At 35.9% G+C, this 26,440-nt stretch overlaps 1 protein-coding gene across 1 annotated transcript in view; it reads right to left on the minus strand.

Moving 5' to 3' along the window:
• Positions 1-26,440, minus strand: part of LOC145671996 (uncharacterized) — a 197,049-nt gene that overhangs the window by 86,109 nt on the left and 84,500 nt on the right. Inside the window, exons 2-3 of the mRNA XM_081741178.1 lie at positions 25,061-25,192; positions 9,160-9,316 (exon numbers count right to left, since the gene is read on the minus strand). Coding sequence (XP_081597304.1) covers positions 9,160-9,316; positions 25,061-25,192 — 289 coding nt within the window. The remainder of the gene's footprint in view (positions 1-9,159; positions 9,317-25,060; positions 25,193-26,440) is intronic.

Raw genomic sequence — 26,440 nt, forward strand, 5'->3', positions numbered from 1 at the left:
CACTTCTGACACGTTCGCTCAGCTAGAGCATGGTCACCATACACTTCCACCAAAATACGATGACTTTCAGTCGCACTTTTCTGCATGTTAAAGTAATGCAGCAGGACACCCCGCAAAAACACTTTATCAGGCACAAATTGCGCCATGGTCACTTAACTACAAACTGGTGTTGCTGACGCTTTAATCCACTGCCCTATACTACGAACGATACGCGATGACAGGGGTTTGCAACACATGTGTGGATACACGGAACTGTGGGACGCTCCGTTCGTTGCGCCATCTCTTGTCCACCCGCACGAATTAATTCCTAGACCAAATATATTCTCCATAAATATCGAATCTATTTTTTTCCCCGTGTAAACCATTGGAGAGCGGGAGAGCTTCTTCAGTGTAGATATAGAGGGACTCTCATGCGCAGTCGTAATATTTTTCCCGCCAACAGAAAACGTCAGTCGCTGGCAGTCGGCCAAAGAACGAAGACGTGTAGTGAGCGGTAGTCGCATTTCAGTTTTTATGAAAAATGACAGAAAAATTTGAGCAGCGATATTGTATCAAATTTTGGCAAAAGCTTAGCGATACCCAAGCTGAAATCATTCAATTTTATCGGTAAATTCAATTTTTTTTAAAAAAAATTGGGCATAAGGAGAGTGTCTGCGAAATTTGATTCAGGCTTTCATCTCCATACACAACATTCCTGTGTTATCAGGCTCCCTACTCACCGGATATGGCTCCGTGTGATTTTTGGTTATTTCCCAAGATGAAAATGCCACTAAAAGGGACTCGATTTGAGTCAAGAGAAGACATCATGCGGAATGTAACGGCACAGTTGCTCACCATTCCAGAACCTGTTCCAGAAGTGTTTCCAACAATGGCGGGAGCACTGAGAGAAATGTATGCATTACCAAGGTCAAGAGGATTAGTGTTTCCAAATCAATAAATGTATTTTTTGCCAAAGGTTCGAAACTTTTTGAACACACCTCGTATACTGTACAGCGATTAAATCACTGGTTCTTCTTGTAATAAATTTGAGAAATTAAAAAATACACACTCCGTCCTTTTTGATTCTATTTATTTATATCTGGTTGTCCTGCCAACCACGTTCCAAAAACTTATTATTTAAAAATTATATAACATATGAATATCTTCTTAAAAATCGATATTATTTTCTAACTAACTTCCTCTTCTTCTTCTTCAAAATAACCTGGTTTAGTATGTATATAAAATACTTAGCGCCCAAATTTACAAGTTTACAAGTAACAAAAATATAAAAATATACAACGTACCATTGTAACTGGAGGAAATTCTCTCTTTTAGAGAAATTGTCTCTTTTAGAGGAAATTCTCTCTTTAGTATTGTTTAACAGTACCACATGTGCCACTATTATGCGTATTAAATCTGTTGAACACTTCAGCAAGTGAGTTCCGTTTCACATTTTGAAAGGACAGTGGAAGCGGAAATACACATATATAACTTCCGGTTGGTAATAAGGACAGAGATGGAATCTGTTCTTCGGGATACTGAATCTACGTAAAAAAAAAAAAAAAAAAAAAAAGAAGAAGAAGAAGAAGAAGAAGAAGAAGAAAAGAAAAGAAAATAGTTTCTCGCTATCTTTTATAATGGAATCGCTGATTTGAGAAACGTCACAAGTCAATGCTGATGTAAGTCAATGCTTTGTGACGTTTCTCAACTCAGGGATACTTGTTGCAGTCAGGCGTAAAAGTGGATCTGAAATGGTAAGGGGACCGTAGGTAGCGGCATGACGTCGCGCCATTCCCTTGCCTATCTTTGACCATTGTAAATATTTAGAAACTGGGGGGACGCCGTACATATTTTTTGGAGGTGGGGAAACGGCGTCCCTCTGCGTTCCCCCGTAATTTTACCCTTGGTTGCAGCTCGATATTGCACGAACTATTAGCGCGACTTCTGACATACCACAATCTAACAGTGTAGCCATCCTTCAAGAATCGAAACTGCATGTAAACCATAGATGTCCAAACTCGCGAGCCCGACGCTCATGAGCTCGGCAGTCGCGCCTAACCAGGCTCGGGCTCAATAATTGAGCGCGAGCCCGAGTGAGCCCGAGCCCTAATGAAATAAGTGAGCGCGAGCCCACTTGAGATTAGTGAGCGGGAGTCCCAGTGAGGACGAACCCAATCGAGAGAAGTGAGTGCGAGCCCGAGTGAGTGCGAGCCCGAGTGAGTGCGAGCCCGAGTGAGTGCGAGCCCGAGTGAGTGATCGCGAGTGCTAATGAATGCGAGCCCAGTTGAGACAGGTGAGGGCGAGCCCGAGTGAGCGCGAGCCCAGTTAAAAGAAATGATCGTGAGTGCGAATGAGCGCGAGCTAAGTTGAGAGAGGTGATCGCGAGTCCAAGTGAGTGCGAGCCCAGTGAAGAGAGATGAGCGCGAGCTCAACTGATAGAAATGAGCCCGAGCGTGAGCCCGAGTGAGCTCAAGCCTAGTCGAGAGAAGTGATCGTGAGCGCTAGTGAGCGCGAGCCCAGTTGAGACAGTTGAGCGCGAGCCCAGTAGACAGGTGAGCGTGAGCGAGCCCAGTGGAAAACGGGCATCTATGATGTAAATTCATTTTCGGCAGATGGCTGACTTATGACGTTTCTCAAATCAGAGGTTCAATTATTACTATATACGAAGAGATTTTGAAACCGAAAGTTGTACTTGTTTATACTTCTTCACGTTTCAGTATAAGAATAAAACCTGAGATAATTTTTTTTCTTAGGATACTGAATCCACCGTTTGACACCTTCTACTTCCGGTTTTATTCTGGTAGGAAATTTCCGTCTCTTCCGGTTTCAATAGAAAAGTAAAGTAGAAACTTGAAGCTGCTCTTGCTGTATAGAAAGCGTATCAAAATCTTCTTCTACCTATCTATTCGTTTTTTTAAACTATGATGATTAGTTATCATCATCATTATCATAGGTATTCTGCCATATTTGACAGGTCACTTGCCGCAACCGAGAAGCTTCCATGTTGCACGGTCTTCCGCTAACCTTTTCGTTTCAGGTACGATTTTTCTGCTATGATATCATCCTTCGACCCCTCCCTCTCTTTCCTGCCACCATAACCACTAGCACGTCCCTTATGATACAGTTCGTTCTTATCCAATGTCCCAACAAGTTTCTCTTCCTCTTCCTAATAATATCTAAAATTGTTCTTTTCTCCCCCACCATTTGTAAGACCCTCTCATTCGTTTTCCGCTCGACCCAACTAATTCTATCCATTTTTCTCCACACCTACATTTAGTATTGAAATCATAAATAGTAGATTTGTCCTACTTCTGGTTCGAATAAAGGGAAACTTATTCTTGGGACTTTGAATCCATATCAGAGAGCATTCCCCGTTATTTCTTTTCGTCTTTATTCAATGGAGATATATATTGAAGCTTGAAATACTAAAAAAAATTCTACCACTTCCGCTTTTAGTAGAGAGACGGAATCTATATTTAAGACATTGCATCATTCATTACAAAAACTGGTTTTCTGTGTTTATTATCGTTTTTACTCTTTAGTGATAAATGTTGAAACCGGAACTCCTCTATTTGGATTAAATGGAACCTACTTTAGGGATGAAGAATCAATTCCAAAAATCCGCTTCTAATTATTTCTTACCGTTTCTTTATAACGTAGGGTAAAATAAGGGATGTTCGCCATGCTGGGAAATTCGTCGTAGATGTGGTTTTTCTAATCGTAGGTAAAAACTATACGTTGGGAACACTCAGTTATTCTTCTTAAAAAATCAAGTAATAGTGCAGTATTTCCACTGACAATCGGAATGTGATGAGCGAATTAGCAAGCAAGCAGCGTAGTTTCGAATGTTCACTTACATCTATACAGAAGACCAACCAAAAAAAAAAAAAGTACCGAATTTCAAGACTATGTTGGAAATTGTAATTTTCTTGGCAGATAAATATTTCTCTTCCTTTTGAATATTGATATCGTAACCTCAAACTGTAATAAAGTAATGGCAATATTTGCTTTAGAAAGAGTGCATGTAGGGATGCGCACGAGACGAGTCGAGACAGTATTTTCTTGACAAAATTCGAGTCAAGACACAGCTCTTCCAATAGAAAAATGTACATTTTTCGAGTCGAGACATCAATTTTACAGCACGTTTTCGAGACGAGACAGCCACAAATCTTGTCTTGTGCGCATCCCTAAGTGCATGCACAAGTAAACGTAAGATGCTTTCTTTCTACTATGCTTTTGGTGGTAAATTCGCCTGAATATCTTACAATGCAGCGACTTTTCCTTTTTTACTTGTGATCTTTAACACAGAACTTGTTCAAAATGCATATAAACAAAATGGTGGAAGGTGCTATATTATAAAAGCGAAAATACTTTCGGATGACGCCGTTTCACTAAGTACCGTATTTTGAAAACAAAATCAGGTTTCAATAAGGAGAGGATTTTGAAGGAAAAAGGAGTAATTAATGTTAATGTCCTATTCACAGTCAATAACCAATAAAAGATCTACATTTTCAATTTAAAAAATGCTCATTGACATAATCTTCAAGTTCTCCAGATGGTTCTCCAGAAACAGGACCAAAGATAAATCTGTGAACTAAAGAAAAGCTCGTACCTCACAGAACCCCAGGAATTCTTCTGCTGTTCTTTTAACTGGGAAAAACATTTTTACCTCGACAAAATCCAGTAACAAGTAAGATATGGGAAGATTGGACTGCAAAATAGTAGTGAAGGAAAAATATCAACTCAGAAAGCAAAGTGCAGTGCCGCCTTATAACCAAAACCAATATGTAGTGGATGTATCTTTCAAAGCACATTCCTTAAACATATTTGTAATGAACATCCATAAGCACGTTTGTATTATAAGAAATTTGTATTGACAATTTCTAGTACTTTTGAAACTTTGTTCTATGAGCTTTTAGCAAGTGGCGAAATTTCATACACTTAAACTAACAATAAAATGATGAGTATGTTATATGGCGATTTTCCTAGCATATGGAGGAAATATCGCTACTTTTTCTCATTTTAGTTATTTTAATGTTACGTCATAAATATAATTAACACAATATTGATTTTATACTCCTCATAATCCATAATTACTACTTTTTGTATAGTATAAATTTTGTGTTGCCTTAATTCGTTTAGAAGAAAAAATTAAAAAAAAAAACTTTTGGTGGCGAACTTTCCCTTCTTTACCTTATGTTAAAAGACAGACTTAGACATTTTATAAGACCAGGCTCACATCCAGAAAATTTTGTTGGAGGGGGATTCAAGCTTAGGGGAGGGGGATCCAAGCTTAGGGGAGGGGTGTCCAATACTACACACCACTACGTCCGTGTAGTATTGAATGCACTCGAGAAGACGATAAGTACTTGCATAATACTTACTTATAGTTTCAGGAAAAAAAATATAGAACTTTGTTTCTATAAGAGAAAGAGTACAGATGAAGTGTAAGATCAAATTTCCATGTTACACTGTAAAAAAATTAGGTGTTGAAACAACACAAAATAACTACCAGTTTAGCGTGTTACTTGTGTGTTATTTCAGCACCAAACACATCGCCTTCCGAGCATATCAGAAATAATTCGTTACTACCTGAAAGAATTTGCATTGATATTTATCGTTTAATATGGGCAAAACTTTGCGAAAAATATTTGGCACTTATGTCAAGTAACGAATAATGTTCTATGTTTTCTGTGTTGTAAACTTGTAATTCATCAGTTACACAAGCAATAGTTCCGCCATCTTCTGTTCATACGTATTAAGACACAAGAATAACAAATAAAGAAAACAGATGAAAGCACTGCTATCTGTGTAACTGTTGTCAGATGATTCACAGGTTTAAAACAATATTATTGTCACCGATTACAGAAAACATAGAATGTTGTTAGTTACTCGCCATAAATGCGAAATATATTTTTGAAGGTATTTCTAATATGCTCTGAAGGCGATGTGGTTGGTGTTATTTCACACTAACACCCTAAAGTGGTAGTCATTTTGTGTTATTTCAAGACCTTATTTTTTGCAGTGTACATGAATCATTTCCCTGTTAAACAAGTATAGTTTTACTCGGAAAGTGCACAAACTTAGTTGAGTTACGAAGTTTTGGAGGTGGGTCCAGAAGCATTGGACCCCTGTGGGTATGTCCCTGTATAGCCCTTCCGATTTTAATGCATAGCAAAATTGGAAAGCCTGACACAATTACGTAGATTGTGAGCACTTTGATGCACGAGGTTCTAGTTTCAAGTTCCGATTGAACAGCATTGAACGTCCCATGACGTTCATATCCGACTTTAAAACTAATGGTCTCTTTCTGTAGGAGCTCGCTGCTGACAAATCTAACAACCGTAATGCAAATACAAATAAATCAAACAATCAATCCGTTAATAATTGCAAGATCTACTCCCACGTCAATCTTGAATACATTTTATTGTTAACCCGTTGCAAGGTTGATCCCTAATCTATAATAAGAATAATTTGTTTGTTTATTATGCTCGTCCGGATATTCATCTAATTTTGATAGCTGTTTGCTACTGCATTTTGTCATTTATTAATTCGCTATTGATTGATTACTCAGACCAATTTATTTTTTAAAAAAGTTAATTTATACAGTTACTTCGCTGCTTCGCAGCTCCAATATTGATTGTTCAACCCAATTTAGAAAATTGATTATCGTTGGGTGGGAGGAGTGAATAATGTAATGACATTTGATAATGTTTACGAGAGCTGCAATTATACAGGGCGTATAATTTATCTTGTGACGTCCTAGTAACTTCTGAACTTATAGATAAAAAAAAATGTACAATGCAAACATCGACAAGTGGAAGTCATTTGATCTACGCTGTACAATACCACAAATTAACAGCGTTGCTAACCAAACAAATTGGGACGTCTTGGCAGTGTTGCCAGATCTACTGATTTTGCAGGAGATCTCCTGCTTTTTCTACGTTCTACTGATTTACTCCGAAACAACATGAAAACTGAACAATTTCCTGCTTTTTCTTTACTTCGAGAAGTTTAAGAAATATTATCAATATTGAATTTTCAATGTTTCCTCACATGAAAAGATGAAATTTCTCTGTTATAATACTCAAAGCTCTGTAGAGCATATGAATCCAAAGAATACAACTGTACGTCATCTTCTAAAGGATTTGTCTATATTCTGACTTTCTGTAAGATTTACAAGAAAGGGTTGTTTAGATTGGGACTTGGGTTGGAAGAGTGGCTTAGATCATTTCTCCACGATCGTAAGCAAGAAATCGTCTTACGCCGCGATCACGTGTGGCTGTACCATATAGCTACATTATCGCTACGTGCATGAAAATACATTTTCCCACTCCTCTTTCACTATGTTTTACTTCACACACGTGTGTATCAAATAATATTAATATAAATCGGGACTTTCCCTTTCATTAACTCAACGTAGTTCATCGGAAATGAATTCTGGACTGCTTGTTTTGACTACTGCCCCCTTAATAATGGCAAATTTTATTGCCCTCCTGATTTACATTCAAACGCCACCACTGTATGTGTCTACTCCTTTCTCCTGTTTTTTTTTATCTTCGAATCTCCTGCTTTTCCAACTGACTGATCTGGCAACACTGCGTCTTGGTTTTATATGGACCAGACTTTGGCCAGCTGGGTGCATTGCCCTCCGACCACGACCTCCTTTACTCTGCTTATTCACTCATAATTTATTTTTACACTTGCCTTTGTTATGTCATTCACAATATATGGACTTATTATATGACACAAAATAACTGTAACGAATACGTTCCGTTATACGTTGTAGTTCGGCCTACGGCCTCCTTAAACCCAAAATTCTACCGAATTTCAAGTTTCTTTTCCTATTTCAATTACCTAAAAGATAAGATTTTAAATCGCAAGAAAACGTTCATTTAAATAACGTAAGGAATTGCTTCATTCCGTCTTTACACTATCAAAAAATATAAAAATATTCACGTTTGCCGATTTTCCTGTGGGTTACCGTCGAAAGGCTACAATCTTGCCAAATTTCATAATTCTAGTTCTGCCGAAAATGCCTAAACATTGTGGAATTAGAAGGTGTGCTTTATAAATAACACCAAGAAGATTTTTAATGGCCCATAAAACCTCACTAAAGTTGGTATTTTTATTTTTGGTAATTTCCTTAAGTAACGCTAATGAAAACGTACAAGTATACCAAATTTCAAGTTTTTATTTCAATTACGAGTACCTAAAATATGAGATTATAGCTACATAGGTCCAAAAAGGCACATTTAAATAACATGGAGAATTTCTTCATCCTCCCTTTAGACCCCACAAAAATTAAAAATATTCACTTTTGGTAATTTTTCTGTCGGTTAGTCCCGACAAAAAGCTACAATCGTGTCAAATTTCAAGTTTCCACGTCAACCGGGAAAACCCGGTATTTTATGTCACTGAGTGAGTGAGTTTATACAGTTTTATATATACAGCAGATAGGATTAGGATTACTTGATAAACGGCCTATGTAGTTTAAATTGTTTCGCTTTTCCTTCATCAATAAGATAAATATGGTCCTAAGTAGCAGGTGTGTGTTTGACTTTTGACTTTCTACAGTTGCACTTTCAACGCGTGCTTTCATACAATCTTCCTTTTTTTTTTTTTTTTTTGTACTTTTAAGCGATTCTTTAGATCCTTCGCAGAGCGTCATAGTATCACTGGCTGTTCATTGGCTATTGACTTTCCCGAAAGCGTAAAACGCTAGCATCAAGCTTGAATGGAATAGTGAATGCAAGGTTGCCCCCATGCAACTTCGTTACTGGATTTCAGCTTGACGCATGCTTGCACGCTTTCCAATCAAGCTGAATGCAAACTTGGCCGACTTGCAATTCAAACTTACAGCAAGTGTTTTGCGAGTTGTCTCTGCTACTAGGGGTTGCTCTTCACTAGAAAGACGTATATTACATTACATTATATATAATGGACTGCTTGTACATTTATTCTCCATTGCACTCCATTAACTGCATAAAGTGCCCCTACATTTTGCTTCGAAAAAGTAGCTACCATAGCAGCAAACACCAGGATGATACATTTATAACTAGCCATGGCTGTGTTACTTTCATTTTATCCCACGTTATTCACTGTTTATAGTTCTTGTATAAATTAATTTCCAGGCAGTATCTGAAAAATTGTTTAAATAAATAATAAAATGTTACTCACCTTCCTCTCCTGACTACCGTGACCTTACTGGTGCTCTGAGGATCTTCCTCGATTCCCTTGAAGAGGCTGAATAGAAGGTCAGTGTTGGCTACAGTGACCACACGTTTTTCTTCCCGTTGGTGGTCACCTTCCTCTGGCGGAGTCACTGGACGCAGTTCTGAAATACGAAGGAAAAAGATGAATTTAGTCCTTGCCTACTTTATCATTATTGGAAAAACAATAACAATATTGTAATTGGTTGTTTCCTTTAAAAGGTATTTGAGCAGAAACAGATTTCAAAATTTCAGAATTAGGAGTGATACAGTTAAATATAAGCTCTCTTTCATACGCAGCAATTGAGTTGCGCCACTGCTTGTGAAGCATTGCTTTAAATTGGAGCTTTCGTACGGAGCAACTGCAGTTACTACTACTAAAATAGTTCTACTAAAATAATACAAGTCTCTCAGTATCCGACACTTGTGAAGAAGCATTGAATTAAAAATGGAAGTTTTCGTACGGAGACACTGCAGTGGGCCGCCAACGCACGATGTTAGCAATGTATTTTTTTATAAGAAAAATATAAACTTAGTTGCATTACTGATCAGAGACGAAAAATGCACAATTGTTTATCGCTTAAAATTTACCTTCTTTTACACCTTATACATTTTTCGTCTGTTCGAGTTCTCGACTGTCCTAAAACAACTATAGATTATGCCTATATTTTGTGTTAAAATGCGCTATCATCCCTATAACGAACGAATATTATACCAGGAACAAATTGTTGCCTGCTTCTTTATATCACTATCATCTTCCAAGTTACCTTTATAATCGTGGTGTTTCTGTAACGTGAGACGTGCCCATGGAAGCTAACTAGTCCTCTATTATGTTTTGTACTTTGTATATTAATCACCCGATTTCCAGCCACCCGTAGTTGCCAAATGAAGCATTTTGAGATCTATTATTATTATTATTATTATTATTATTATTATTATTATTATTATTATTATTATTAGTATTATTATTATTATTATTATTATTATTATTCAACCACTAAGGAAAGAAGTAAAGGAGGGAAATATGTTGTTGACAAAGCCAAACATATAAAGATTGAATTTCTCATGACTAAGTGGTTAGAACTTCGCTGTCTGTGCAGGATGCCGGGGTTGATTCTCGGTACTAGGTACTGTGGTTTGAATTAAAGCCACGGATCTACACCTAATATAACCCAGTACCTAGATGCTATATATTTCTTATGTCCTGGCAACCCGTTCCCACTACAGAGAAAATATGTGGATGTTGAAAGATAAAGCAGTGTCGGTGTCTGCTATCAATTGCTTGGCATTATATCTCCGTTCATACTAGTGGTGCAACTCAGTTGCTGTGCATGGAAGGACTATACCAGGTGTGTTAGTTGAAATTTGCCGGTTTTTTCCAGAAAGAAAACAGTTAATATTCAGGAAATCTCACAATTTCTTTATTCAAAATAATAACCATTGAATTATACACACTTTGCCCATCTTTTAGGCAAATCATGGATACCATCCCAAAAAAACTTTTTCTCTTTCGAGCCAAACCATTGGACGAGCCAATTTTCGACGTCTTCAAAATTAGCGAAGCGCTGCTCTGCAAGTGAGTGTCCCATCGAGGCGAAAAGGTGATAGTCCGACGGAGCGAGGTCTGGAGAGTACAGCGGGTACGGTAATATTTCCCAATTAAGTGTTTTTAATGTGTCCTACACCAGTTTAGCGGTATGAGACGGCGCGTTGTCATGTTGCATGATAACCTTGCCATGTCTTCGGGCCCATTCCGGCCATTTTTCGATCAATGCATGATTCAAATTAATAATTTGTTGTCTGTAGCGATCCGTATTCACTGTTTCACCAGGTCTTAATAACTCGTAGTACACCACACCACACTGGTCCCACCAAACACAGAGCATTGTCTTACGGCCAAAGCGATTTGGCCTTGCCGTCGATGGGCCGGCTTCACCAGGTGCAAGCCATGATGTTTTTCGCTTCGGGTTCTCAAAATAAATCCATTTTTCGTCCCCCGTGATAATTCGATGCAAAAATGATTTCCTTTCGAACCGTTGAAGCAGGATTTCACACACGGTTTTTCGCTTTTCCATTTGTCTATCCGTCAGTTGGTGTGGCACCCATTTTCCATACTTCTGGATCTTTCCCATGGCTTTTAAACGTTGGGAAATTGCTCCTCGAGTCACATTTAGTGTTTGTGCTAATATTGCTTGCGATTGGGTTGGGTCTTCATCTAATAACGCCTGCAATTCCTCATCTTTGAAATTTTTCGCTGCACCGGGATGTTCCTTGTCTATCAAATCGAAATCTCCACTTTTAAATTGCCGAAAACATATCTCGCATGTTCTAATCACTGGAGCATGTTCACCGTAGGTTTCTACCAGCAACCGATGAGCTTCAGCTGCTTTTTTCTTTTGATGAAATAAGAACAGAAATGCATGCCGCAAATGCGATTTACTTGGAATGAAACTCGCCATATTTATTGAGGTAAACAACTCTGACGCTATTCTGTTGGCCGAATGTGACTTGTGTATTTTTGAAGGTTGATGTTTACAGAAACAAATGACGTACATGCCGCACCATAGAAATGTATACATATTGCTAGAGACATCTAACGGTAAAACCGGCAAACTTCAACTAACACACCTGGTAAGTTATATAATTATTGTCATTATGATTGTTCTCATGTTTACCAGGTGCAAAACTGCCCGCATCTGCGCATAGGTTCGTTTACGTAAATTGTTTCCAGGACCTCCCACTTTCTTCATTCCACCATTTTATTCATTCTTATTATCACCGTCTCTTTCAACCTACACTGTATAAACGTGAGGCGTAAATTTAAAAGACTTTATTTAACTTTTTTGTCTGCCTGTAGGGGTACCCCTTTAAGGCCGTGTCTAACGTTTTCAGCTGAGATCATCAGTTCCTATATAATAACATGGTGAATTTCTTTCCAAAATATTATGAAAACTATTTGTCTTAAGCAGTTCAAACTTTTTCTAGATGTTAACCTACCCCAATACTACATGTTCACTTTTTTATTTTTAAACTAGCTCTTATAGTTCATTAATATTATTTTTTACAAGTAAATGAGACAACGCTGGAAACAAATATATACACAAATGCAGGTATTGAAGAATCAGCATGGTTTCATTTCCTGCTCGTGGAGGTGAAGAAATAAACACGCTCTCCTGATCCACTCACACCATTGTTTCTCACTGATCTTAAAACGTTGGTAGGAGAGGGAAACAAGTTACGAAATGAAATAAGATCGTTCATCTAATAATGTGTAGAATGCATATCTTCGAAGTTATGTTAGTTGATAACCTGATCATATGGTCGGAAGAAAAAAGAGTTGCGAAAGGCAAGACTGGCTGCTGTCAAGAATGAGACAACCTTATCTACCTTCACATCATTTACTTGTACTTTATACTAAACCTTGTCAAACAGGATGCACTTTCCCTATTTTCATGTTTCAACCATTTTCGATCCTAAATCTTGATTCTTGCGCGGTGAAAAAGGTAGACACGTCAGAGGAAACGTAAAAATAAAAACATTATCATCAATATTTTGCTTTCTAAAATACGGAAGTAACTTTAAAACATAAAACTTTAAAAGAAATATCTGGGAAGATGAAAGAACAAATCATGGCATTTCATGCATGTGCGTAACAGTAATATACAACAGAAAGAAAGAAATATTACAATATTTGTGAGGGCCTAGATCATTTGAAGCCGATATGGGTATTCCAAGGATAAGCAAGTGAAATATTTTTTACTTAAATTTGACTGAAAACACGATTTACAGAATTATATATATAGAAAACCTGTAATACATATATATATATATATATATATATATATATATATATATATATATATATATATATATATATATATATATATATATATAGATATAGATATAGATAGATAGATAGATAGATAGATATAGATATAGATAGATAGATAGATCTGTGTGTGTGTGTGTGTGTGTTTGTAATATGTGTGCGTGTATTGTATAGTATTTTGAGTCAGTTTCCTGAACAACGTTACGTTACATCTTAGGAATCTACAATTACGTCACTTTTGAACAGAGACGTTTATCCTTGTTTCCCCTACGTAGTTCATAACACAATAATTTTAGGGAAAAATACCTGGCAACTTGTATCACTTCTATTCTTCTGATTCATTTAAAGAACCAATTATCGGTTGGTCGCAAACTGGAATTATTATTTTCGACTGAGGGATTTTATCAAACTCTCAATCAAATTTGGTCGATACATGAACTTGTCCCAAATTGGAATAATCACAAATCGCACGGAATCAATAAAATATATGCACAGAAAGCTATATTAGTCCATATATCCAGATTCGTGTGTATTTCTATTTTGTAGTTGACCATCCATCACAACAGAGTTAATACTTGATCTGTTGATGATTTGCGGGTGAACCATTTCAACCAAATTCTCGCTTGGCAAAAACCTCGCGGAACAAAATCTCGCATAGCCGAAATCTTGTCGGATTAAATCTAGCTTGGCCAAAACCTCGCGGGATAAAACTTAGCCATATAAGTCTCGTGGTATCAAATCTTCCATTAGCGATTTCTTCTGTGTAGAATGTTTAAAATATATTTTTTAAATATTCACAGTACAATTGGAAAATAATAATTATTATAAATAAATGACAAGGCAAACCATAGTGTGATTTTATTAATTTTTAAAAGATAAAAAGAAAGATAGGTAAATAGTTAGTTCGCAGCTTATTAATATAGCACTTGCGTCGAAAACAGATCTTCGCAGTTCATACTCTCCTTATAAAATAATTAGATAGAGGTGCAGAACAAGAATGAGGTGCCATTTTGTTTTGAAAAATTTACGGGTAAAACCTTTTAACTCAGAAACTAAGAACTTCTTTATGTAGGCAGATAACGTGTAGTTCATGTAACTGAGATCATCATTGAAAAGTTTGCTCCATCGCCATGATATTGCTCTATGTGAACAATGCAATGAACCTAAGTACTTAGTAATATTATGAAGGGAATTTACATTTATGCATTAATAATTATAATAAATATGTTAAGATTAATGACGCATTTAGGAGGCTATTGGACTCAAGCCCCCCTCCGAAATAATTTCATTATTATTTTTTCTCATTAAACGTACAACACAAATGCTTCCTACTGGTTCTCAAGCCTTCTCCTCCGAAACAAGATCCTAAATACGCCACTGGTTTTGATAACATTTGAATCAATATTATAAGTAAAAATACTTTATAGGAAGTTCAAACCTGAATTATCACAGAAATAAAAACACGTAAGATGTTAGTAAGTCTAGTCGTATTGTTCAACGAACTCCTAAAGGATTGACCTCTTGAAAGTGTCAAAGATACTAGTACAAGTAATTTGCATTTGAAACTAACATCTCTACAAGTGCCTTGGCAGTTTATACTGGAAAATATTTTACTATGGCGTAAGAAAAACAGAAATTGGATATTTATCTTTATTCGAGATGTATTTAAATTTTAGAAATTCGAAATGTATATTTTATTTCTAGTTCACATAGTGGTTGGATAAACTTCTAGTTTACGCGCAGACCCACCGTTGCTAACTGACCTGCTACCTACAGACGCACTTCGCGCAGGTCCACCAGTTCATCTTATTCTGAACGTAGTGGTGTCCACGAGACCAGAAATCTCTCATCTCGTCTTGATTATAATCTCGAAAACTACACGAGAAGCAAATTTCTAAATTCGAGACGAGGCAAGCAACACAACAATTATCGTCTCGTTTTCGAGACGAGAAATTTCTCGAGTTCTGTGGGCAACACAAATTCACCCAAGTCTTGCATCTCAAACACTGTTTCCGTGTTGTGTGATTCATATGTTAAAAAAGAAAAAAAACTACAAAGTGGTAAAATGATGGGACGAAAGCAATGAAGAGCATTTATTTACGTTTAAAATATACAAGTCATTACACAATTTACTCCAATAATAAGTGTGGTTTAAATGTTATTACGTAGTATACCACATTATTTGTGGACCAATCGTGACGCGGAACGGTTGATAACTTCGAGATGAAATTAAGGAAAAAATTAGGGCATCTTTTTTTTTTTCATAAACGGAACAATAAAATTTCGAGACAAGCGTGGAAGAAGTCTTTGAGGATCGAGACGAGACGAAACCCATTAAATTTAGGAGCCGAGACAAGAAAATCTTATTTCTCGTCTCATAAGAAACAATATCTGAACGAAATAGATATCATTCTTGCTGGTAAGAGATATCGAGAAGGGTTTTCCGGAATCTATCTAGCGTCCTAAGAATAGGTTCCATGTTCTCCGTTAATCTTCTATATAAATCGGAAGTGGTAGAGATCGACCACTTACTGGCCATAAATCAAAAACTATAGCAGCTAGCGACGAGGGTTTTAACGAATTGATTCAACGACTCTAGAAAATATAGCACTCCATCTCTATCTCTCTATTGAAAATCGGAACTGGTAGAAATTTAATGCTATTTCCTCTCAATATTGATTTTCATAGCGCAAAAACGATACGATATATCGAAAAGCAGTTCTCGATCGTTTTCTTCATACACATATATTAACCATTTTGCAGTTCGCTATACATCACAACAGGGTAAATCCTCTTTGATCTCTTTGTAAACTTTTGTCAGTTGATGCGACAAATAAGCGAGTTCACTCTACACTACACAGTTTGAAACTACTTTTATAAGATGAACACTTCCCTTACTTCAAAGCAACATAGACAGATTTTCTGAAACTTTCGTATGTCGTTTGTTCCAACATGCCTCTAGAGTTAACTATTCGCGGAGATCTTTTCGAATAAGTGAAATCTTTAAGATCTATGAAGAGAGAGAAAACAGACTTTGCTCTTATCTGCTGTCAATCTGCATTCCATCGGTTTCTTTATCTGCGGGGACAACCCAAAGTTCACGCCGTGACCTAGCGGGGGGGGGGGGGGGAAGAGAATGAAAGAAAACTTCTGCGTTGTTGCAAAATCTGGGGTCATATATTAAACAGCTTTGATATGGAAGAAAATTAATTTTTAATTAGCGCGCTCTAATATTACCTTAGCAAGAAAAAGTAAAAGTGAACATACAATATTAATACTAACAAACATTTGGACGAATTTTGAAATGCATAAAATAAATAGTTTTCATAATATTTTGGAAAGAAATATGCCATGTTATTATATAGGGAAATCCCAAGGCATTTCGAGGGTTGGACACAGCCTTTACTTTGCCAGCTCCATGTGAGTAGAGTTTCCATCCAGAATAGTAAGTGAAGACTCTAGTTTAACGTCCCTCGCTTAAGTCCTTTTAGCTAAAAGAGACGAATGGTTTCTGATATTCGAATGATTATGAATGCATATGTGAAAAAGAAGTTGGAAGGAAACAGAAGAAACCGAGAAAATCCACATGTAAATGCTTTCCACATAAACTTACAGATCTTAGATCGAACCTGAAACCCGCGCACCAGAAATGAGCCGCTCTTCCATTGACCCGTTGGACTGTTTTTCAACAGGGCCTTCAGAGGAGGATCAACCCCGCCCCAGGATTTGAGATCTACTAATTTAAATCAATTATATAATAATATACTAATGAAAAACATCAACATCTATTTATGTCGGACAGTCTTGCACCCTCCAGTGGTAAAAATGGATCTGAAAAGGTAGGTGGACCCCGTGTCACGCCGTCCCCCGTGCCTATATTTGCCCATTGTAATTTTATTTAGGAAGTGGTGTGATGTCATAAATATTTTCTGAAAGTAGGGGAACGGCATCCCCGTTCGTTCCCTCTCACTTTTATTCCTGCCCTCTCTCAAACAAAATATGAAATGACGTCATTGCTCTCGATCCACAGTAAATCCGTATTACACACAGAAAAAGCCTTAAAAAAAACTTATGTAATACTGCGCCCTTCATTGTACTAATTGAAGTGTTACAAATGTGAATTTTCAGCTCATGTAAATCAATTGGAATGCTGTCATTGCATCTTAGGAAGAAAGAATACATGGGAACAGATGACCATCCTAATATATATATATATATATATATATATATATATTGTAAATAAGAACTACAATGTTGTAACAAGAGTTCGGATTTTTAGGTGCACTCCTTTTAGTGCAAGAAAGGATTCTCCTAAAGTGGTCATTGTAACAAATATTGCCTCAGGATGGGAATAGAGATAATTTCCAGAACTTTTTTCTCGACCCTATTCTCCATAATCTGTCCCCAATGTATTTTTCTCTCCGTTTTCATTGCTATATTCTGAAATCTTTAAGAAGAGAAAAAAGAAACCTCTATTATGAATTGTATTTAAACAACTAGTTTTTTGAAGATGAAATTTTACAAGAATATAATACGAATTTGTGTGTTCACCCAATAAGGCAAACCGACCAATATTCAAGTAATTTCTCGAAAAATTCACACAAATCCCAGTACTCATGAGAGTACTTTAAGAAAACACTGTATTGAGCTACGAAATCATATAAAGAATTATGCGAAAAGTGTAGGACTCCGATGTGGAAGTCCCATTAACCACATACACCATTGGACTGATCTCTTCCCCCTTAAAGATGAAGAAGTTTAGTCCGACACAACTGAAACAGATTTTACTGTATATGCAATGTTTGGTTTTTAGAAAAAAATACACACACAAGTAACACTTTAGAAAATAAGGATAATTATTTTTTTAAAATCATTAGCATAATCTTAATGAAAATGAGTCACCAACACCATTACTCTAGTTCTTAACATATCCTGGTACGTGGAAGAAATGAGATCGAATGCTGCTGAAATATTTAATTAACAAACGTAATGCGAGGGAAGAAACAGGATGTTCTCATTCTCGTTATCAATGCATAATTCGTTACGTTACAGGATGTGGAAATCATTCCTGTGTTTCTCTCTTTCAAAAAGGAAGACTTGAAATGGAAAGTGAGTTTTAATCGATTTCTAAGAAATCTATATCGAATGCGGTTTAAAAGCTAACACTAAGAAAGGGAGAAAATTTCTCAGTATTTTCAACGACATTAAAAAAGTTCATTACTGAATTCTCTCTCTCTCTCTCTCTCTCTCTCTGTGTGTGTGTGTGTGTATGTATGTATGTATGTATGTGTGTGTTTGTCTGTTATTTGCGAATTTTTCAGTTTTTGCGCCTCCAGAGTTCTTTAATATGAGGTTTTACAGCAGAAAGCTGAAATCTCATATCTGGTTCCGCGTCCAGTCTGTTTCGGTATTTGATTTTTTTGGGACGCAAACACAGAAAATTTAGTTTTACATAAATAGGTATTTACTAGGAGCGGATCCAGGGGGGGGGCGATTGTCCCCCAGAAGAGAAAACTTTCTTATTTTATGTATAAACAAAAACCCATCCCAGAGTTTAGAGCTCTTAACAGTAGCTCTAAGTAGCAGTATTACAATCCACCGCCTCCCCTCCCCCCAGAAGTCCGTCCTGGATCCACCCCTGGTATTTACAAAAGGAAGGAGCACCTCAATAGCTTTCTTCGATGCTTCTTGAACTGGATTTAAAGGGATGAATCGGACGTGAAGTCAGTTAGCTTCTCGTATTCATCAACACTGAGGCTAGGAGGCTTTCCTTGGATATCATATGGATATTTTACCCACTGATATTGATGATATTCATTTTCTTTTGCTGGAAAATACTAATGTACAGTGTGCAGCAAATTCTCCAAGTGTTCAATAAATTCTTTATTAATGTCGTCGAATTCTCCGAGATTCCCTTCGTTCTCTTCAAGAAAATCTTCCAATGTAGGAAATACGTCATATTCACACTGAGTGACACTTCTGATCCAGAAGTGTAACTTCCTCTTAAAAGCCGTGATTTTGTCGTCTGCTGTAAATACATTTGCGTTCTTTCCTTGAAGGGACAGATTGACCTCATTCATTTTCTCGAATATGTCAGCTAGATAGGAAAGCCTAAACAGCCACTGTTGATCACTCAAACGTTCTTCCATCTCGAAGTAGTGACTGATGAAGCAAACTCTTACCTCGTCTCTTGGTTCAAAGAGCCTGCTTAAAGCTTTTCCGCGAGAAAACTACCTGACATCTGTATAGAGAAGGAGGGATTGGTGAAGGCCTCCCATGTAGACGCAAAGAGTTTTCAACAGCTCTGCATTTAGTTAATGAAAGATGCTTCTGTTACTTTTTCATTCAAATTTTGTAATACAACAATACCTGTATTTTTAACATCTTTATTATATCTTTATTTGTATTTATGGGCAAACTGCACTTTTAAATTATGCACAAGCTGTTCAAGAAAGGAAGAATAAGAATATAAAAAAGAGAAATAGAACTAATTTCCTATCTGTTGTTCTGCAATGATATTTTGTTATGATACTGATTTGACGATGTGAATTTAGTTGTCATAGTAACGAAAAATAAATAATTCATAACAAAAAGATCCATCTCGTGAGAACTACATGTATAATTTTTAAGGATGTAAAAGTTTAATTTGTTACGTACTATAATAAAAGGAGATATCATGATATAGTATTTATACAAATTTTGATAAATCAGTAACCTTGTTTATATAAATATATGAACTGTGGACCTTACGTTATAAATTGGCGTCATCCGCTCCAGGATTACGTATTATAAATTTGGTGGTTTACCGCCTCAGGATTTTAGGAGATTTGTGTGAAGTTAAGTAAGCAATCTCCTAGATAATTAACTCCAGGATCGCAGATTGATTTTGAGGTTACGTAGTGATTTTGCTAAAAACATCAAAACGGAATATACTTTATTAAGGAGTGGAAGACAATTTTTCAGAAATATCAAAATGAGTCTTCCTGATATTGAAAATGCAACTAAATCAAATGGTAATAGGAAGATGAACTCTCTTGACCTAGCTGACCTAATTAAACAGCAGATTGGACAACTGAGGCAATATTTTGGTGAGCGAATGAATCAACAAATAGAACAAATGGAACAACTCGACAACAAAATCGACATTAACAGTCAACATTTATCAGAGCAGATTAATCAGACAAATCAACGGATTGAACAAAGTGACCTTGAAATGGAACAGATTATACGTAGATTCACTGAAGTGCAGAATTCCGTTGAAATAGTAGAAACTATAATTAATGATCACACTACCCAAATAAGTGAACCTGAACCTTCCACAGAAACTATAGAGAATATAGATCCTAAATTTGCATCAACAAAGAAATATGACATCATTGATTTAAATGTGTGGATGAAATTTGCTGAGTGTTCGCAAAAACATACTGCGATATTGATTGGATTAAATTATCCCGACATCTCTCTTTATTCGAATGTTTTTGATTGTCTTACTGATGCTGCATGTAACGAAGATTTTAGTATGTATCAATATGCAAAAAGTCATGGTCATCTTTGTCTAGTGAATGCTATTGGTTGCTTGTATTCACGGTATATTCAACATGATATTAATTCTGGAGATGAATAAATATCCAGATGAATATTCTGGAGATGAATATAATAGAATCGTTTAATATGTACACGACATTGGTTCATCTAGCAGGTAGAAAAGTGATTCTAGTATTCGTGAAATTCAGAAAGAGAACCTGTGTTCCCACCAATGCTTGTAGTGATTGGTCGATTGAATTGGAGCAGTTGAAATGTTCACTCAACGAAAAGACCAAAATGATAATAGTGAACAATCCGATGGTGCTTTTACAGAACGTGATGCAATGCGTTGACTTCAATCATCTAGGTATGACATTGCAAAATTCTGAAAGTCCGTCAATGGTGCAATACAGTACTAACCTGAACCAAATTAACCTTAATCGAAACCAAGTTCGAAATATTCATGTGAGATTAAAGTGTGATTCCAAGTAATGTTAAATTAGCGTGTTCCGGTAATGTAACCGAATCTAATCTTGGTAACAACACTAATAGTAATCGTACTACACTTAAGAAGCATGTACTCATTAGATCTAATTTCCCTCGAATTGGATTTTGTAGAAATTCCATAGATGGCACAAATTCTCCAAATAGGAAACAAAGAACTATAGAAGTAAGCAACGCGCAAGACTGTATTCCGGTTTATAACTTTCAATGGAACTTGAAAGAATTCGTTGGTCATGTAACTTAAACTAATGTTGTAGCATCCGAGAAAGAATAGATTCAATTGATTTTTATTACACTTCACTGTAAATACTGTTATGATTTCGTTTGTTATTTGCACTTATTTGAATTCTATGAAGATGATTCATTTGTACATTTATGATCTTGATAAGAACTTCTTTTGTTCAAACCGCAACACTTTCTTTTTTTTTTTTTTTTTATGAGCTGGATTTTGGCACGTTCTTCAAAGTATACTAAAAGCAAATGGATGCTATTAATTAAAACATTAGTTCCTTCTAAGATTGTGACCAAAGTTAACATGAATGACATTTAATCTTTGAATTTATTCTTAATATAATAATTTCTTTACTTGTGTTAGTTTTTGTTGTGATGTTAATTATTGTGTTTTGTTCTGGATATTGTCGATATTTCAATTTTGAGTTTTATGTCCCACGGTTATGCCGGTTAGGCTAAAGGAGACGGTGATTATGAGAAATGAATGAAATGGTGGAATGAAGAAAGTGGGAGGAAACGGGAGAACGGGAGTTGTATTTTGGACACTCAGTGGGATCAGATTCAAAATTCAACATAACCAAGCATTGCACGATATTGACCATGTGAATATCTGGGTTCAGATCGATAACCATTTGCCTGGAGTTATTTACCTGCAGCATCAAAGGAATTTATATTCAATTTCATTTGTTTCTTGATGTATTCATTTGAATTTACACAATTATCCACCTTTTGAGTTATTTAGAGAAGTATTACGTTTCCAAACAGTACTTAATACAGGTCATTATTCTTGTTAGCCAGTATGGATGTTTCTAAATTTATGTTGGCTACATTGATACATGTTATTTTCATTCCTTTGTTTCAGGATTGCTATTACAGAACATATTATGAAAGGGAGGGATATATTTTCCTCCCTTTTACAATATTTGTATCAAATGTGTTATGAAACACAGTGACACTGCTCACAATCACTTCAAACTTTCAGCACAAACAATTAGTCAATAAATTCTCATTCCTATTTCAATTATCTACTTCCACATATCTGTGACAGCAATCCTGAAACAAAGGAATGAAAATAACATGTATCAATGTAGCCAATATAAATTTAGAAACATCCATACTGACTAAAAAGAATAATGACTTGTATTGAGTACTGTTAGGAAACGTAAAGCCTCTCTAAACAACTCGAAAGGTGGATAATTGTGTAAATTCAAATGAATACATCAAGAAACAAACGAAATTGAATATAAATTTCTTTGATGCTGCAGGTAAATAGCTCCAGGCAAATGGTTATCGATCTGAACCCAGATATTCACATGGTCAATGTCGTGCAATGCTTGGTTATGTTGAATTTTGAATCGGATCCCATTGAGTGCCCAAAATACAACTTTGTGGTGTTTTAGTACACATATGAGACTACAATCTGGACAATTTTGAACAAATTCAGAGGGACATTTCTATGGGAAATTCAAAATTCAAATCTTAATTTGAATTTTTGAAGTGTTATTTTTTATTTTATAGGTTTTTTAATATAGTACAACTTGTAGAGCAATCTTTAAGCTTTCCAATTGTGATTGTTTCACGTCCCTAGTGTAAATATTAACCATTTTATGACAATTTTTAATGATCCCTGCAACTGAAAAAATTGCAATTTTTTGACATTTTTGAACACCCTGTATGGAGACACTTTCAGGGGGTAGAGGTAATATTTGGGATTTTTTCATCTCCCACTGTCTTAAAGCTGTACACCTATTTTTACAAAAATCTAAGATCGTCAAGTCTGATGACTTGTTGATTTGACATGGAATGTCCCTCCTTTCTTGTTTAAAAGAGCAATTATGTAAATGTCATAATGATATCCTCTTCACAATCTTCTTAGTTTTGCCCGATAAAATAACACAGATTTTGTTAACCTTCAACTTAGTGTATAGTACGTATCAATGGCCTCAAAAGGACCTAAAATTAAACAATTTTATGCCGTTAATTGAATGTACCTCTTATTATCGACGTTGAAGTGTATAAATATTTGAAATGAAATTAATTAAGAGAATTAAGATAAAATATGAAAATAATATTGATATAAAAATAAATATGATATATGAATTGTAATTTTTATATATACGAGATCATTCAGAAACTTAATTAGTATGTAATAGTTAACGGTCCAGGATTTCTCTCTCTCTCTCTCTCTCTTTTTTTTAAAGGTCCTATTGTTCAGGTGCCACATACAACGATACTCGTATTTTTAACATCTTTATTATATATTTATTTGTATTTATGGGCAAAATGTACTTTTAAAATATGCACAAGCTGTTGAAGAAAGGAAGAAAAATGGTCCATGGAACTGTTAGGTACAACTCTACACTCTACCCCATATTGCACATTAAGGGCAGCTTTGAGTATCCATAAAGCTCATGACTGAATTGCTCTTATCGTATTTACGTTTGTTACTTATGCATTGTTTTGGATGCTGGACTCACATCAGGATCTTGAACCGTCATTTGCTCTTCATAGGGCACATTTTTTGCTTCAGCCACATAAGAAGACATCGAAGGTTTGTTACAAATAACTGAAACCTTTAATAACCCTGTTTTGAGCCACCGATCCATTTTGATTGAGATTAAACTCAGAACTGAATGCAATGAAATTCAAGCTTAAGTGAAAAATGAAATGAAATCTTCGAGTTTTACGTCCCACGGTTATGCCGGCTATGTTAAAGGAGACGGTAATGATAAGAAATGAATGAAATGGTGGAATGAAGAGTGGGAGGAAACGGGAGAAGCCCGAGGAAACCCAGGCACATGTTGTTTGTCAACTACAAAGTTTACTTGGTGTAAGCTGAGATCGAACCAGGAGCCCCATGCACCATGAACGCTCTACCACTGAGCCACCGCGGCCCCAGCTTAATTGAAAGGATAGTTAAAACTGAACGTTACAAATCTGCAGGTATTTGGTTCCATTAAGAAGAAAAAAGAAACACTCGTACATTGTTGCCAAGTTTACAACTTAGAATTGAATCAGTCATTGTTAGTGTTCACATGTATAAGAAAAAATATACATTCGTGCATTATATTGGTAATGGTAACAAAAACGTACAAACATCCGGAATTTGAAGTTTTTATTCTAATTCCAAGTACCTAAAACATGAGATTATAGGTGCAAGAAAAAGGATCCATTTAAATATCATGGGGAATTTCTTCATCCCTCCTTTAGACCCCCTAAAAGTTAAAAATATTCACTTTTGGCAATTTTCCTGTGAGTTACTCCCGGAAACCTATAATCAAGCAAATTTTAACTTTTCACGTCAACCGGAAAACTCCTTTAAATTATGTCAATTCATGCAGTTTTATATGTAGGTAGGATTTCCTTTTTTTACTTTTGCTAAGTTTAACAATGAAATATAAAACTGAGTGTAACTCAGTAACAGTGAGTAACTAGGACAACCACAGAAAAGAAAGAGGAAAGAAAAATACTACTCCCTTACTAGTAGGCGTTTCAGAACAAACAATCCGAACAATAAAGAACGAACCACAAATTCCAAAATCTTCAGATAGAGAGTACATTTTTTGCTATTATTTTTTTAAACACAGTGTTCTTATTTCATACCTGTTGTTGGGAACATTTTATACCACCCTTACTCCCATCTAACGTTAGAGTTTTATGTGATAAATCCTACTTTTTTCCTTAATGGTTATTTCTCCAGAAAAAATGGAACCCACTTTCTTGGTTTTTATTACGTTTGTCATGTAGTATTCTTATAGGGAACGAAATTTTATCTATTTACCTGTATAATCCTCTTGAGAATGACTCAGTGGCGGCAACACAGGGTAAACTGTGCCTGGAGATAGGCTGTTTGTGTTGTTCGGTTGTTGCCAAAAGGACTGCGGTAACGCTCGCAGCTTCATCGGAAGAGGTTCTGCAACGAAACCACAAAGAAAGAATTATTTACATACAAAAAATATACACTCCATGAAATATACACACATATAACTCTGAATTGTTTCACAGTCACATAAAATTCACAGCTAAATAATAACCACTTCCTAAATGGGGTCACACAAGAAAAACTCCTACAAAAACATTTGTTTTAATATGATTTTTTCAATGAGACATCAAGTAGCATGCCTTATCTTCCAAAATTTTGAGATGACTCCTACAGCCTCTATGGAGAAAGGAGAGCGCATTCGATGTCCCCTCTAACATTCTTTATCTCCAGGCACGTAGCCAAGGAGGTTCCAGAGGTCCGGACCCTCTCTTCGAGACCAGAAATAAAAAAGCGAAGAAGGATGAAACAGAAGGTAAGGAAAAAAGGAACAATCAGCGTTAAAAATTTAAAAAAAAGCTAAAAATAAAAATAATTTTTTGTCATCGCTTCTCTGCAGTATCAAACACGAAATTTCAGAACCAGTTTTCTATTGCTGCTTTAGCTTGTCGTTTGGAACAGACAGTAGTTGACGGAATAATAAAAACAAAAAGTTATGTGCAAAAAAAGTTGTTAACATTTGATTCAACAGAGAAAGGAACGCAGATATTAAATATTTTACAAGACATTATTGGATTAGTTGAGGTCATAATGAAAGGAAAATTGTTATATTTGAACAGAAGGAACGTAAATACTCTAAAATCTTTTGGGGCCGTGGTGGCTCAGTGGTAGATCGTTCACTTCTGGTGCTTGGGGTCCTGGGTTCAAACCCTGCTCTCACCAAGTGAACTTTGTGGTGGACAAACACCGTGTGCGTGGGTTTTCTCGGGGTTCTCCCGTTTCCTCCCACTTTCATCATTCCACCATTTCATTCATCTCTCATCATCACCGTCTCCTTTAGCCTAACCGGCATAACAGTGGGACGTAAAACTCAAAAATTTCATTTCATTTTCATTTTTTCTAAAATCTTTTTCAATACTTTTTTCAATATTCTTTTACTCGAGATTTCTTCAGAGTTCATTATTAAAATACTTACTAACATATCCTCATTTTATTGTTCTAACAAACCAATATATGTATGTTGTTAGTAAAATAATTTAGATTGATCAAGTTCCTGGTATGATAACCACAATATTTCATGTCATGTCAACCTCTCCTCCTTATGAAATCCTGACTAATCGAACCAATATATGTTACCAGTAAAATAATTTAGAATGATCGAGCCCTGGTGTGATAATCACA

This window comes from Thermobia domestica, chromosome 15 (genome assembly GCF_964235325.1).
Source record: "Thermobia domestica chromosome 15, izTheDome1.hap1.1, whole genome shotgun sequence".
In the NCBI taxonomy this organism is placed as follows: domain Eukaryota; kingdom Metazoa; phylum Arthropoda; class Insecta; order Zygentoma; family Lepismatidae; genus Thermobia; species Thermobia domestica.